Source organism: Phoenix dactylifera, chromosome 12 (assembly GCF_051530095.1).
Source record: "Phoenix dactylifera cultivar Ajwa chromosome 12, Ajwa_hap1_PhDact_Kaust_v1.1, whole genome shotgun sequence".
NCBI lineage: Eukaryota > Viridiplantae > Streptophyta > Magnoliopsida > Arecales > Arecaceae > Phoenix > Phoenix dactylifera.
The window spans coordinates 22727791-22744395 of record NC_143201.1 but is presented as its reverse complement, the minus strand read 5'-3'; the positions used below and the strand labels follow the sequence as shown (position 1 = coordinate 22744395).

Here is a 16605-nt window from a genome sequence, read left to right as displayed (position 1 = left end):
TGGACAAACCTGGCTTTTTTCTGGACCAAACAAGCAATATGGCATAGCCCAGTTCATCTACTTCCGTAGCATATTCATCGTATGAGAGCCTGCAATTAAATCCTTTATGGAAGTCCCGCAGCACAGAAGGAGGGCAAAGGTGAACCCAATATTCTGGAGATTCAATCTCAAACACAAAGTAGGCGTCAGCTTATTATAGCTAACTCAAGAAAGAGGAACATGTTTTGCTATTCACTTTATCAAACAGTCCCGGTATTGCCCAGATTATGTCAGGTATCAGATACGGCATGATCCACTTTTACTCTAATAGAGATTCCAATCCATTTTTCCAGCCTGCTTCAAACCCAGCAAAAATCTGATTATCAAAACTTGGCCAGTATATGTAAGAACCGAGTAAAATATGACCCCTTCCATTATCATATAAACAGGATCCACAAAAACGATATTGACGAGATGAAAACGTATATTCACGATATTTTCCCAACCTATGTAAGAATCTTGAATCAAAACATCAGAACTTCTGAGAAAAGTTTGGTATAGGCTTCACCGGTGTAGCACCAATTCACATTTAAGCCACAGGGTAACTACCAACTATGTCTAACAACAAGCCACTAACAGTAGCTTACACGTGCAGCTTGAAACATGACTAGCTTTGCTTGACGCACTTGAGACCATTGATTGATTCAAGATAACAGCTGCCTAGCACAAGCAAATTTAAAAACTAGAGAAAACACGACTTGAACCAAGTCATCCAACACCATGAAAGTTCAGTTAGTGACAACGATAGAAGCTCCAGACATGCAGAGCACCAAGAACAACGATCCAAAAACAATCAAAACTATGCATGCACAAGTTCAATCAAAGCTTTTCAACCCCTGCTTGCCTTGAATGCATAGGTTCTGGACTCCTTCACAGCCAGGCATCCAATCACTCCGCAAGCAAAAATGATGAAGGATGGTTGGTACCAGACCAATTTCAGCTGCTACCTCCATTAGGAGAAAGCTTTTCATTTGACTCCAGTGAATTACGATCATCACGGTGCCGATGGTCATGGTAGCGGTGATGGTGATGATGCCCATGCTTGTGATGAGACTTCTTGTGATCTTTTAGCTTCCTGGTCTCCACCCAGTTGTCATCTGATGACTTCCCTGGGGAGTGGCTCCCATCATGCCTCTGATTATCAGAATCCGACACTGAATCATCAGTACTTGACTTATGGTGGCACTTCCGCTTTGAATGAGTTTCCATCAGTTCAGACTCTGATGCTGAGTCATCATCACTAGGTCGGCGGTGGCGCTTATGGTGCCTAGAGTGGCCCTTTCTTACACCTCTCACTTCATCCTCACTACTTGATCCTGAGCCGCTGGAATCTGTTCTCGGTGTATGGTTTCTATGCCTCCTCTTTAGGGAACGCCTCTTCCTCCAACGATCTTCATCAGACTCACTTTCATATTCATCACTGTTATTCTCAGCACTTGAGCTTGAATTCCTTTTCTTTGATCTGTGTCTACGTTTCCTAATGTCTTCTGAGGAGTCAGAGTGACCATGTTTCCGGCGTTTCTTGGAAGTCTTCTTCTTCCTCAGCTTCCTGTCAGCATCACTGTCATCAGAATCACTGTCATAATCAGATGAAGAGTCAGCCTTCCTCTTGTGCCTTGTAGCCTTCAGCTTCCTCTCCTTTGCTTCGGCATCGGCTTTTGCCTTGGCTGCAGCTTCAAGCCTCTGTTCCCATTTTAAGGGGGCTTCTTTCTTTTCCAGGATTCTCTTTTTCTTCTCCTCAACCAACTGCAAAAACTTCTTGCTGTCCATTTAATAGTACAAAAATCCAACCTGACACCTGCATATCGGTGAGATGATGCAAGGAAGTGCATCTCACAAAAGAGAAAAATCAATGTTAGTTTTTCATGCATCCAACAGAATTGAATTCAAGGTACAAAACTCTCATATAATATGGCACCTTACTTGATTGGTAAATTCCATGATATGTGTGTGTCTGTGTGTGCTCGTCCAGGTGGTTTCTGATACCAAAAAATGTTAAAAGAATGGCAATGTAATATCATATTTCCCATCTTAGTTATTGCAGAATAATTAATGAACAGGAGGCATCATAAGCGGCAATCATGCATGAGAATCCAAAACCACTCACCTTCAATGAAAAAATCGGGAATATTCATATATATTTTGTGCCTGAGGTAATTATCATCCCATATTACACAACACATCACCAGGAGTGGACAGATCTTAGACAGAGTAACAGTTGTGTTTGTGCGAAGGGGGGGTTGGTGGGAGGGGTAAGATGAAGCAAGAACCAACCAAATGGTACTAACAGCATTCTCCCCCGTGTCCGGCAGGAGAGGAAGCAGAAGGATATAGTTTTGCCACCAAAGTCTAGTGATGCCTACACTTCCAAGGGTCAGACAATCACATGGTATGATCATGCTGCCTAACATCTAACACGGTAATGACATCCTTCTTTCATTTCAACCTCAGTACTCTGAGCAGAGTGAGAATACAGTACAAAATATATGAATAAAAAAAAAATGTAGATCTACATTTTGACACCATAATTTAGTGATGCCTACTTTTTAAGGATTGCATGTTGTAGGCCTACTGCTTAGCGTCTGAACGAAAGTGCCAGCGACCAAACTTCATCTAGAAACTATAAGAGATGGATAAAACTATTAAGGCACTCATGATCTAAAGATCATTACCAGGATGAGAGCACTGAGATCTTGGAACATTACACATGGAGGTCACACATAAGAGGATGCAAAGAAAAAATGTCGAAGAATCAGAAAAAGAATGGAAGTCATATAATTGTAATAGGCTAGATGATATTTTCTTTTTCTGGACACTTGTCCTTTGACAGCAACCTATGGCTAACATAGCTTGGATTTCACTCAAGGGAAGTGTCAAAAGTTTTCACGGAAGAAAGAATTCTGTATCAAAAAAAAAACATGCTGACAATTCCTAGCACATTTTGTTAATGAATATTCATGATAAGTGGAAAGATGTCACTGAACAAAGACATTTCAACAAGACAGATGAGTCTTATACTTTGCATGATGTTGACCAATCTTGTACTCTTGGTATTAAATTCTAAACCAAAAACATATAGTTAATGGTGATAACAATAAGAACATCAAATCACATTGCATAATAACAATAAATTCGTGTTTGAAGGCTTATCACGCAATTTCTAGCCAAGTAGTGCAGCAATAAAGACTTAAGCATATGTTCAAGAATGCAGGATTAATGATAATAAGGGAGTGAATATTGGACTGACATGAACCTATCAATTCAACCACCTTGTCTTCTTCCTCTTAAAATGTTTTTAAGCTGCACCCACTTGTTAATGACATGAAGACAGGCTAAGGTAAAAATATGTGCCGCTAGCTGTAAGGGGCATTTGTGAATTATTTCCATGTAGACCAAAAGTGAGCCCTAAAAATATGATCTGCTTGACAAAGTTGTCGCCTCCATTCATTTAGGAAATAGCATTATTGGTACAGAGAGAAGATTATCTGAGTTGATTCCCTTTTGGGATCCTCTAGAGGTGTCCAAATAATTATTCCATGAATCAGAACTTCAAATGTCACCCGACTGTCTAAGGTTAGGAGTTGTTACCTCTGGGTCTGCACATCAATAAACCATGATGTGGAGATTTTGTTTATGCCAGTAATCTGGTCGAGACCAGATTATGTATCTTTGTCAATGGGTACATACCTATGATTCTAGTAGCACATGGAGCAAGAAGAGAATGATAAACCACCAGTACAATTTCTATCTAGAACCACGGCTTGACAAACATTCATCGCCATCAAGAAGATCGATAGTTGGTAAGTCTGCCAGCTGGATTAGTCATTCCTTAGCATTATTAAAGTGCTTGTTTCCACACAAAAAAACCAGATAAAATTATATATACCCCAACCCCTAAAAGACATTTATGCTGCTGTTCACAAAATTAGGTAAAAATTTTATGTTCAACCCAGGTGATTATAGCCCACCTTAAAATTTAAAAACAAAAAACTATGGCAAACTTGGACTCCTGCTTCTAGTGCTCAGAAGCTGCTAGTCTAGGGCATATTCAGTGTTCTAAAATGCAGTGCATATAGCTGCCTATGTGGCCACATATGCTAATACAATCCCTTGACTAAAGAAACCTGCCTATATGAAGGCCAGAAAGGCAGTCCACTTAACATGTGCAACCATATATGCATTGGGCTGGACATGCGTATTAATAACATTAACATATTGATTATGTTATTACTATTGCTATTAGGTATAAGCGGAAAGCACTAATTAATAGTTGTTATGGTTACTAATATTGCTATTATTTACCCAAAAATTCATTTTATTGTATCAAAAATATAGTTTATTTTATTTTTAAAAGTAAAAAAGTTACAAACTGCATACTCTGCCACAACATATGTAACCTGTGTACTGCAGATGCACTTCATGATCCCTTGACCAACCACATACCAGATCTGCCTATTAAAGCACTGGATGTGATTTCTAAAATGATTTTCTGGAAGTGATGGTAATGAACAGATGAATTTTTTGAAACATCTCAGTACTATAGACAAGCAGGACAGAGAAACTAAACTAAATTAAAGTGGCTCAGATATATTCATTCTACATACTCATATTAGCTTGATTTCAAGTGGCAGGTTCATCGATTTCCTGCATCAGGCTCAGTCCTTATAGTTAAAATTGATTCTGTATATGAGCAAATCCTGCATATCATGTAGCATAAGCATGATGCTTCTGTAAAGACTGGTACTCTTCTATGAAAACTCTCCACCGTCTAAGGCAGTGAGTCGTTGGGGATACATCATGTTCACCTTGTCAAACATTACTATTGACAGGCTGGTCTAGATCATAATATATAAAAAAGAAAACATAGCCAAAAATGAAAGAATAGAGGAAGAACCATGTGATCAACTTTCTTACCTTATGCGGAACACAGGCTGAAAGACACCTTCAATCCACAAGGTGGAATCGTTTCTCCTTTTCAATTGGAAGCTGCAAAAGAGGGGAAAAGCAAAGTCAATAACTACAAGTCTAGACAAAAAAGATTTTTTAAAAAAATAATAGAAGAAAAATGATACAAAGAAAAGGATAACCAAACTTTGGTCACAATATAATGTCAAGGCAGAGTGCTGAAAGTGGGGAAACGAAAAAAGGCGCATAGGTTTTGGCAATTCAAATTCATAATAAGGGGGTAACAGTAAGAAGGAGCTACTTAATCATGTCCAATACATATAAGGCGGACACCGCCATCAAAAGAACTGATGTTATGAAGAAGGTAAACCACCATGTATTTAACTCAAGGTTCATATTAGACCATTCTCAAATGTCATTGAATATTCAACATATAAAGGACAATAAAGCAAGATTTTTTTTTAGAAGGGAACAAGAGGGGAAATCCCTAAAAGCAATATATATTTATACAGTGAATACGCTCCATTCTACATGATGCTGAATTCCAAAGTCACAGTTGTTCAAGTTTAATATGAGGTTCAGAACGTATCATTTCAGAGCAACTTACCATGTAATGCTAGACTTCTATATTTTACGTCCTCATCCTAGAATCTTAAAAAAGACCAAAGGAATGTCCATCAACTAAAGCACTCTTCAAGGACATCAAAAATTGGGCCAAATCATCAGGACTTCATTGGGCTTTGAGTTCATATCAGACAGATACAAGCCTCCTTATTGTTATCTAAGCCTACATTTAAATTAGTCTGACTTTTAACCCATGCAAGAGTAAATTCACACTCAAGATGTAATATAATGATGCCTATGTCTAATCATATTTAAGGCCCACAAGCTTCAATTTAGGGCATTTCAACCAATCTAGAATCATAGATAACAACTCAAAACGTATCATCAAAATGAGGAAAAAAACTAAAAATCAGCATTTCTGAATGACATCATGAGCATCTCTATGCATCAGTTTCTCCAAACAATGGACGACTGTATCTCTACAAAATCAAATAGAAAATAAAAATGAACAACAGCATAATAGAATTAACATACATTGCAGAAAATAAAACACAATAAAAATGAAAACTCAGAAATAACAAAAGGATAGCAAAAAACTAAGAGCCCAGGTAAAATTCAAAATCAAAAAACAAGAACATGTAAAGAAGTAAAAATTTAAAAATGCAAAATGAGAACTTAAAAACACATGGAACTAAAAAATCAAAAAAAAATGATAAACTGAAAAATATGGAGAACAGAATGTAAAAAGCAGAGAAAAATTGGAAGCAGAACAGATAAAATGAAAGCTAAATTAGAAACTAAACAAAAACAAAGATTGAATGCATCGAACTGAAAATAAAACAAAAAAAAGAAAACAAAGTATAAAAAAAATGTAGCATATTACAAAATACAAAGTAGGAAATGAAACAAAATATGGAGATGCAAAACAGAACATTAATAAGAACAGTCCACTAAAATATCACAAAGTATAAAAACAGCAAATGCAAAAAAGAAAAAAAATTAAGCCAACAATATCAATATAGGTACGGAATGGGAAAGAAATAAGAATCAAACAAAATAATATAGACAATAAAATGCAAAGTATGATATAGAAAACATAAAAAAAAAACAGAATTGATAATCTGAAAATACAACAAATGATAAAAATATAAATAATATAAAAAAAATTTAATACTAATGCAAAAATATCAACTGAATAAACAAAAATGAATAAAACATAAAATCAAAAAAAATAAGAAATAAAACTTTAAATGTAGAAATGAAAATATACACGACACTTACAGTAGATCAACTGAAAAAACAAAGTGTAAAGCAAAATATAAAAAACAGTCAAAATAAGGTTGATTAATTTCTACAACACAGAACATATACAGAACAGCATAAAAGCAAAAACAAAAATATGAGAACAAAATGTTCAAAGCAGAATGCAGAACCACGTGTGCAAAGCATGAGATACTAAACAGCAAGAAAAAAAATCAAAAACAAACATGAAATGCCAAAATACAAAAACAAGCAAAATTTATAAATAAGAAATAAAGGAAAACACATCAGATGATATGTTACAAATATCATAAACCAAAAACAACAGAAAGTTAGAAACATTGTAAAAATGATGATAAAATACAAATCATAGAAAACAAAAATTTCAAGGAAAGCATAAAAATCCATGGTCAAATAGTGTAAGAGAATAAAAACAGTTAAAATAAAAGTGTAAAAGAGAGAGCTAACAAAAGTTCTGCCAAATGATACACTAAAATGTCAAACAAAAAGTGCATAAACATAAATATATCAAAGTGAATTAAACTAAAATTGCAAAATACGAAATCAAAAAACTAATAATCATATATATCATAGCCAGATGGATATAACCATGAATGTGGATATAAACTTAGAATTTGTTAGTTATATATTAAGATTGCAGTTTTGATTAGCAACTTGGTCCATCTTAACCTTCAGCCATAACAACTTGGTCCATCTTAACCTTCAGCCATAACAAGAATGTATTTGAGAGAGGGCTTCTTTTTCTGTGTGAAAGTTAAAGATTACAGTACCACATGCCTGCTTAAATCTCAACAGCTCAGCAAACAGCCTTCCTGAGCTTTACTAACAGGAACTGTACTCATGGTCCAAATTTCCTCTCAAAGAAAGGATTCAATAAATTAGGGGCCTGGATGAGGTAACCGCAAGAATCAGCAGATTGTCTATTTTTCCACCCACTTACCAGTCGAGCGAGGACCTCTCCTGAGGAAGTGACAGCTTATGGACCATAACCATTCCCCGAGATCCATAATACAAAACAAACTAGTAGATCACAAATCAACCAAGAACCAACTATAGAAACAGAAATACAACAAACTACTTTAGCAACTTCTAGTTCCTAGTTTGACAATCTTGCCTGACTCATCAACAGACTATCTAAGAAGTGCTCTGACAGCAACAGTTTTTTGTTGCATAAATCTGCATCGAATACTCGTTTAGTAGGGAGCATCCAAAAAAGCATCAACATCACAGAAAACAACAATTAATCCATGACTTTTGCATATTCATTCCTCTATTGGCTGACTTACATCAAAACTCAGATAATTTTAGCCAAAGGTAACACAGAAAAGTGAACTACATGTTCTTCAATACTCTATCTAAAGAAACAGCAGCATCACAGAAACGTTTGCACATCAATCTAAAGAACAAGATCAGTTGAAGTTACGAAAGCGGACCAAGATGCTACTTTCATTAATCCAGAGGAACAATATAAGTATGATGATCAACCTCATGAAAAAAGGAGAACTCCAATAAGCTAAAGAAAGCTGAAGTGCAGAAATTGCAGAGAAGGATAAAGATTCAAACATGATAAAATATTTACCAACTAGAGTCTCCAAAAAAGATAACTCAACTCAAATAAGTTTTAACCCAAACAAGTTGGGCTCAACTACATGAATCCTTTTTCTCCATTTCACTCAGTTTAAGGCCATACTTTCAAAAAAATATTTAGATATTAAATCATTCTTTAATACATCCAACATGATTTTTTGTCCACCTCTATTCCACTTTTCTTTTACATGAATCAAATCACTCCTTATTCCCTTGGACTACATTACACATGTCCAAACCATCTAAGTCATCCTTCTCTTAATCTATTTTCATTTGATTCTACGTCGACTTTTGTACATGATTTCATTTCTTATTTTATCTTTTCTTGAATCACTACACATCCATCTCAATAGTCTCATTTCAGCCACGCAGCTTGTGCACATATTATTTTCTAATTGCCCAACATTTTATACCATAATGCATAGTTGGTCACGTGGCTGTCCTGTAAAATTTCTCCAACTTGGCAAATATTCTATGGTCACATAATATCCCAATTATATTCTCTATTTCATTCAACATGCTTTAATCCTACGGGTAACATCCTCTTCAATCTCCCTTCATAATGAATAATCGATCCTAAATACTTAAAACAATCACTCTTAAAAATTTCATGATCCTCAATTTTCAATCCACTTTCATCTTTATTTTTAACTTTACTAAAGCCATATTCCATATATTCCATCTTAATCCTAATTAACCTAAAAACTTTGGATTCTAATGCACTCCTCCATTTCTAGTTTTACTAAAATCGCATTCCATGTATTCTATCTTGGTCCTACTTAATCTAAAACCATTAGATTCTAATAAACTCCTCCATAATTCTAACTTATGATTAACCCCGATCTTAGTTTCATCCACTAAGATTACATTATCCACATATTTCATGCACTACGGGATATCATCCTCCATATGCTCAACAAATGCATCCATAAATAAGGCAGAAAGGTAAGGACTTAGAGCAAATCCTTGTATAAGTCTATTGTGACTAGAAATTCACTAATATTACCACTAGTAGTTCTCATACTAGTAACCGCTCCATCATACATATCTTTACTCATATTGATATATCTAATAGGAGCTCTTTTCCCTTCTTATACCCACTCTAAGACTTCTCTAGAAACTCGCCTATATGCTTTCTCTAAATCAATAAGAACCACATAAAGATCTTATCTCTTAACTTTATACTTCTCCATTAACCTCCAAAAGAGAAAATAGCTTCCATAATTGACCTTCCTAACATAATACCAAATTTATTCTCCAATATTTTATGTACATCTCAATCTGTGCTTAATCACCCTCTCCCAAAGTTTCATAGCATGGCTCATAAGTTTAATACCATGATAGTTAAAATAATTTTGAATGTCACCCTTATTCTTATAAATTAGTACTAAAGTGCTTCTTCCTCCATTCATCAGCCAGCTTCTTGGTTTTTAAAATCTTAATAAACAATTTGGCCAAAAAAGTTATTCCCACATTATCTAAATACTTTAAAGCCTCAATAAAGATTCCATCAGGTCAAACCATTTTTCCTATTTTCATCTTTTTCCCAACCTTCTTTACCTCGAATACTCTAATTATATTTAACATTTCTATTCTCAATAGAACTAGTAAAGCATCTAGAAGTTTAGAACAATCATAAACTCTCTTAAAATAAAACAACCAAATAAAGTTGAACACAAAAAATACATTGTGATTAGGTGCAAGTACCGATGGAGATAAAGCACACTTTGGAAGCGTGGCATCCAAAAGTTTAGAACTATAAAATTTTCAACAAGGATAGACCTTCAACATTTCATGTTATTGTATATCCATATTTGGCTTTAATCATTAAAGGTTTTAAAGGGGAATTACTCCAACCTTATTCCTTAACCCTACTGAAGTCATGCATTAGGACAATTCTCTTCCATATCAACCCTCCTTGATTCATTACAATATGAAAATACCATTATAGCCAATTTAAATAAAAAGCTTTACAAAGCTTTTAGAATCCTCCCTATATGCGTAACATTGTTCCTTTTAAAGTTATACTTACACCCACACAAGCTTGGAATTTCCTTGCACAATATACCAAACATAAAATCATCAAGCTACAAAAGTTTGATACTGTAATACACTTATTTAAAAAGATAATTTGGACTTCACTACATAATCAATACCTTTTCCTCATATGAAATACGAAAATAAAAGAACATGGTTCAAATGGAAAAGGATGAGGTCATCAAAGAGCAATAAAAGAAGGATGAGGTCATTAAAGAGTAATAAAACTCTACCCACACAGAAAAACAAAGACTGCATAATGCTTAAAATCTTAATTTTCACTCCAATCACAAAAATATAAATATACCATTTAGATTTACATTAAAAGGTGTAGAAATATCAAGAAGAACTACAAATGTCATGGCAATGATCAAGTTTAATTGTAGCCAATGATCATAAGAATTGCAATCTAATAAGAACCACCTACAAGAATGGAGTTAAAAGAAGTATCGTTTCCAGATCCTTATTGGGAAGCCAAAACAAATTTTTAATAGTTCTAGTAAGAAAACAAGATTGATCAGGGCAACATGGAGAATGTCAATTATAACAGGCCTCCTTGTCTATAGCAATCTTAACTTTTCCTCATTCACAAAAAAGAAAAATTAAAAAAAAAACAGCCCACAAAAGCGCTTGCAACTCAGAGAAGTAACCTAGACAAAAACACTGTTCATTTATAAGTCATCACTCTCGTCGAATCATTTTCTTCATATTCTGATTGGCCCCAAGATTAAAGAAGCACTATTTATGCCTACCGAATTACTCAATATATCAAACTTTAGTCTAGAGCAAATGCAATGTTCCTGTATGATTATATGTACTTAGTTTTAAAGAACTTTAGTCGATAATATTTTTTTGCTGGAAAGCATATTATGGCAAACTTGAATAATTTTTCTTGTGGATAAAATAATGTGTCGCGCTATTTGGGATCTAGCTAGCACACCCAAAGAGAGATATTTTCCAATGAAGCTCACATAATTCATGGCCATAATTCAGTCCAATTATTACAGTATCAACAGCATATATGTTGTAAGCAGAATAAGTGTACCAGGTGATGCTGTAGTTTTCAAGTACAAGATTGATCAATAAGAATGCCTCAGAATCAACTTAGAATACACCAAAAGGATGCAATTATTAGAACAGTACTGCTGAAAGATGTTGGCAACGAAATGTTGCAAATCAAACACAGTCTATCATTGCAAATGAAAAACAGCAGTCAGCAGCACATGAATTTTCCTATCATAATAAAATAAGATAATACACAAGCGCATATGCATTCGGTGCACCTACCTTGTACCAGGACCAAACGCACCGATGGTGAGTTGCTTAAAACCCAGACAAGAAGACTTATTTCCTCTCCCCGCACTTGATACAAGAAAATCTACATCAAAATTCAAATCATAAACAAAGAAATACAAAATTAAAAAAAAACTTTTATAAGAAATCTAATAATTATTAAAAATTAAAACTAATTAGATCGAATCAAAGATATTGCACAACAATCGGAAACATTGTCATCCAAAACCTGAACAGGTGAAGTAAAAACAAGAACCATAAAAAGAGAAGAAAAGAAAAAGGGTTCTTTGACATCAAAGCTTGGTGAGACAAGATGCCTTTGTGAAAAAACTCAAAATAAACGGCCAAATCAAATACATATAGAGCAGAGAAAAATGCAACAGCGATCTATAAGATTCAGGCATAAAAAGCCCTGATCCAGAAAGAAAAAGAAGGAGAAAATAAAAATACGAAACTCTTGGCTCCAGTTAAAATACACGATTATTGTATAAGGAAAAGAACCACTTGAAAGAACGGGAAAAAGAAACCTTAAAGAAACCCGAAGACGTTGATGCCAAAACCCTAAACTCCAAACTCCGCCAAGAAAACCCCAAAACAAGGAGAGCACCACCCCAAATTTCAAGATCCAACTTTACCGCCAGAAACAGGAAGAAATCAAAAAGTAACGATACTACCACTAAAATTAACCCTAAAAAAATGCCAAAGGGGACGAAAAGATAGAGGAATCCAAGATCTACAAAGCCGTGGATCAGAAGAAAGCGGGGAATAGACGGAGAAGATATTAAAACCCTCAGATCTTACCATATGGAGGAGGAGGGGAAGGCAGGAGGACGGAGGCGACGAGGCGTCGAAGAAACAAGAATTCTCCCACTCCCCCTCTTCCCTTGGTAAATCGTATTTATTAAATTCTCCCGCTCCCCCTTCCGCAGTGCGCAGGCTGGGCGGACCCATATTTATACAAACGCGTTAAGTTGTACATTATGTCAGGTGGAGACCGTTAAACCAACCGGAGACGCGCCTGCAGGGAAGGCAACGGACGTATAAATTTAATATTAATATTATAAATTATAGCTGTCTGTTCATTTATTGCAGCAGCATGGACAAGTTGAGTTCATCCATGTCCCACAGGCCACAACTCATCCTCTTCCTCTTGATTGGAGAAAGTTGTCATACTGTGCCCATCCATAATTTCCTCTTATAGTCAATCCTATGAGTATGTTCATAGATTCACCATTCCCGCTACTGGATGGGCTGCAGTAGTTTGTCGTAATATTTTTGAAGGATCTTGCCAAATTTTAAGATGAGCCCCCACCCTTAACATGAATTTCATTAAAAGTCTGCTCGGCGGTGTCGATCGGATGGATGTGACTTTTGTCATCAGAGATCATGGCGTCAAGCTGATTGCAGCAGGTGGATGCCGTTCTTTCGAGGCCTCAATTTTTGGGACGGAGCTTATGGCTGCCTTGGAGGGGTTGTCTTATGCAAGGTATGTTATGCACGCTAGTTGCATCGTTCTGGAAGAAGACTCAGCTTCTCTGATGGAGCGTCTGAGAGAGAAGGGGCGGGAGGAGGTGGAGCACCCACTTCTGGGCGACATTCGTCGGATACTATGGAAGTGTCGGATTCTCTAGAGGCATGTCTTGCAGGAGGCGAACCAGGCTGCTGACTGGGTCACCTTCTTCGTTGCGCACCACTCCGGAGATATTCTCTGGACGCAACAGTCTTTTGCTCTTTTTGCTTTGTGTTGTTTGCTTGATGCTGATGTAGCTAGTTATACTCGTGTTAGGATAGTGTGAGCAGCCGTTTTCACCACAAAAGAAGAAGAAGAAGTAGTGGATCTTGCCAAATTTTGAGACCCCTTCATGACGTGTACCGCTCGCCAGGTAGGTATCTTGATTGTTGTAATACTTGAATCTTCTCGCCACCTTGTATTGGAAAACCTTACGCTGCATGGAAGGATTGGGTGGATGAATAACTTCCATCTTATACTTTCCTAAACATTAAATAGCTGCACTTTTTGGATGGGATTTGATGGTAGTAACACTAGCTTAACTAACATCTATGATCTATATGAGTTGGTTGCAGCATGTAACAATGCTGATAGATGTCACCCTCAAACTAGGGCTGGCAATGGTTATATTTAGGTTTAAGTCTATGTTTAGCTTGATTAGTTCACTTTGAATCCAGATACAGTCATGCATTTATACAAAGGAAAAGAATCGCTTATGTTGTTGCATTGATATTTAAGGGTGGCGACTTTCGAAAATCATATATGACAAGACCCAAATTGGAACTCATAAGATTTCAGATTTGATTTCTTAGATTAGAAGCAGACCTACTAATAAAGTTTGGAAATTGGGATCTGGTTTCTCATATTGAATCTGAGATCTGAGGTTAGATATAGATTAGATTATTTTATCGATATTTCTGCAGGGAAACCAAAAGAACATCAATTTTCAGATTTTACTGAAAAGAAGGACCATCTTTATTGATTTCCATGGGAGCTAGTGCCTTTCTTCTCATACGTCTATCTTTACATTTATTACTAGTGCCTTTGATGACTTCTCGCAAACTTTGTGCTGCCGTTACTAGGTTCACCCATTTATCCAAAGGGGTAAAACAATATAAAAAAACCTTTTTTTTTCTGCTAACTAAATTTCGTCTCTCAATCTAGCGTAAGTTATAGTATTAGTATGATGGCTCAACTGTACTGAGGCTGTATTACCATACCACTTGCTATCAACTTTACTGTTATGACATAGTGCCATTAGATAGATAGCCACGAAACCCATCTTTTGGGAGCAAACAACTTCATTTACAAAGTTAAGAATATCAGGCTATTATCAGTATTTTATGTCAGGTCATCAAACAAATCTGTTTCTTTCGGAAATTCTCTCATCCTAATTACATAACAGGCAATACAATAGGCTTCGCAATCAACTTATGTCTAAATGCAAGCCAGTCTTCTAATTCCAGCCAAATTGCAGGACATACATGTCATGTATTGGAGTCAACATCCATGCATGTGTAATTCATTTACCTAGGGCTGGCTTAGGTATTCTCTAGTTCATTGTTAAACTGGAGAAATGGGAGTTACCTGCAGCTACTCGCATGGTGCTTATGTTACCTGCTCTCTTTATGGTATGTACTATATCCAACACATGCATTATTATCTACATGAAAGGAAGCATTAAAGGTTGTGATCCTTCGATACCATAACAAGTTTATTCTATTATTTTGTTAGCTTCACATCTGTTATCTCATTCTTTCTACCCATGCACTAATACTGTTCTTATCCCATGAAGAAGAACTACATTTAATAGTGTACTTAATTTTTATTAAAAGCAGAGTCATCGATCGATATACATTGAGAATACAGATATTTTAGTTCTAATTTAACTCAAATGTTCAGCAATGAAAAGAAAAAAAAAATGGAGACAAAAATTAATTTCATTTTATTGGACTATTGAACCCTGAGGCTTACGAGATACTCCTGGGGCCCATCTATCTGAAGGTGTTGATCGTTTCGCCCTCACAAAGTTCCAACTCCTGGAAGACCACAACCCTCCAATTAACCATCCCTTCAACCCATTCTATCTGAAAGTGCTGATCGTTTCACCCTCACAAGTTCCAACTCCTAGAAGACCACAACCCATCCCTTTAACCGTTGTTTCCAATTCCTATCATCCAGTGTGCTGTGATGACGACCACTCCACTCTTATTGGAAAACATGGCAACTTATTAAAGAGGATCGAACAGCGTGCATGTCCTCTCTCTATATATAGTCTCAAACCCTGAGTCATTGTAGTACCAAACATCTCTCAACTGAAGGCGTCAGTTGCCACTAAGCTCAACTTCGAAACGATGGAAGGTAAAGGCGGCAGCGGAGGCGGTAAAGGCGGCAGCGGAGGCGGTGGTGGAGGCTACTTGAACCTAGGCAGTGGCGGAGGTGGTTCCTCTGCCAAGTCGGGCGGGGGAGGCAGCTATGGGGGTGGAGGCAAAGGAATCATGAAGGCACCGGATGCTGATCGTTACATCGAAAGGGAACCGTTTGAGAAAGACCCTCAGGGATACTTTCATGATCTTCACCGTGGAAGCAAGGGTGGTGCTGATGGTTACATCACAAGGGAAGCGTTTGAGAAAAACCCTCAGGTATACTTTCATGATCTTCACCATGGAAGCAAGGGTGGTGCTGATGGTTACATCACAAGGGAAGCGTTTGAGAAAAACCCTCAGGTATACTTTCATGATCTTCACCATGGAAGCAAGGGTGGTGCTGATGGTTACATCACCAGGGAAGCGCTTGAGAAAGACCTTCAGGGATACTTTCATGGTCTTCACCATGGAAGCAAGGGTGGCAATTGAGTGGCCTCCATCTTCTCAAGTTATCTTATATATAAATAAATGCAGCTAATAGTAGTTATCTTATATGCATTTGATCTTGGTTTCTGTTGTTGTGTTGGGTCCTAATGGTTTTGGGCTGTTCTGGTGTTTTTCTCCCAACTAGATTGAATCATCTTGGGCTGAACTTCAACGTTTTAATGTAGTATCTATGGAAAACCTTTCTATATCTAGTTACATGATCGAGCACCTATTTTTCTCTAGTTTTATCATGCAGTACTTGAAGGAACATGTTAAGATTCTACCTACATATGGATTAATTGTTGTGGCACTTGATGGCATGACCAATTGGTGAAGGTAACAGAGACATGGATGTGAGTTTTTTCTCATATGCCTTGGTATTGTTATGATATGTCGTCCTTGGTCAGATTTTAGTACCTCCTTTAGTGACCTGGTTAAGTCATTGTACTGAATTTTAAATTATGTTTGCAATCAGTGTTAAATAGTGGGTTTTAGGACTCGTTCTCCCCCAGAATGACCCTTGCTTTCTTTAATTGT

General features: G+C 36.4%; 2 protein-coding genes across 7 annotated transcripts; one reads left to right on the top strand and one right to left on the bottom strand.

The window, feature by feature from the left end:
• Positions 1–445: 445 nt before the first annotated feature.
• LOC103719012 (uncharacterized) lies at positions 446–12636 on the bottom strand. Of its 6 annotated transcripts, none has more exons than XM_017845685.4 (5): positions 12508–12636; positions 11701–11791; positions 4954–5025; positions 4644–4736; positions 446–1871 (listed from the first exon to the last, which is right to left on the bottom strand). In XM_017845685.4, the coding sequence occupies exon 5, from the start codon at positions 1807–1809 to the stop codon at positions 976–978; it is 834 nt and encodes a 277-aa protein (XP_017701174.2). In that variant the 5' UTR covers positions 1810–1871; positions 4644–4736; positions 4954–5025; positions 11701–11791; positions 12508–12636; the 3' UTR covers positions 446–975. The 6 variants fall into 6 exon arrangements, with proteins under 6 accessions (XP_017701174.2, XP_088565268.1, XP_008806280.2 ...); XM_088709142.1 differs by lacking the exon at positions 4644–4736 and adding an exon at positions 1958–2018; XM_008808058.4 differs by lacking the exon at positions 4644–4736 and adding an exon at positions 1963–2018.
• A 2523-nt stretch (positions 12637–15159) lies between these two features.
• LOC103719011 (uncharacterized) lies at positions 15160–16310 on the top strand. The gene has a single exon (XM_017845688.4). It carries the CDS (start codon positions 15571–15573, stop codon positions 16069–16071), a length of 501 nt encoding a protein of 166 aa, XP_017701177.3. The 5' UTR covers positions 15160–15570; the 3' UTR covers positions 16072–16310.
• Positions 16311–16605: the final 295 nt, after the last annotated feature.

Excerpts from the sequence above, each read along its gene's own strand:
- LOC103719012 (XM_017845685.4), bottom strand. The coding sequence starts at position 1,809 with ATGGACAGCAAGAAGTTTTTGCAGTTGGTTGAGGAGAAGAAAAAGAGA.
- LOC103719011 (XM_017845688.4), top strand. The coding sequence starts at position 15,571 with ATGGAAGGTAAAGGCGGCAGCGGAGGCGGTAAAGGCGGCAGCGGAGGC.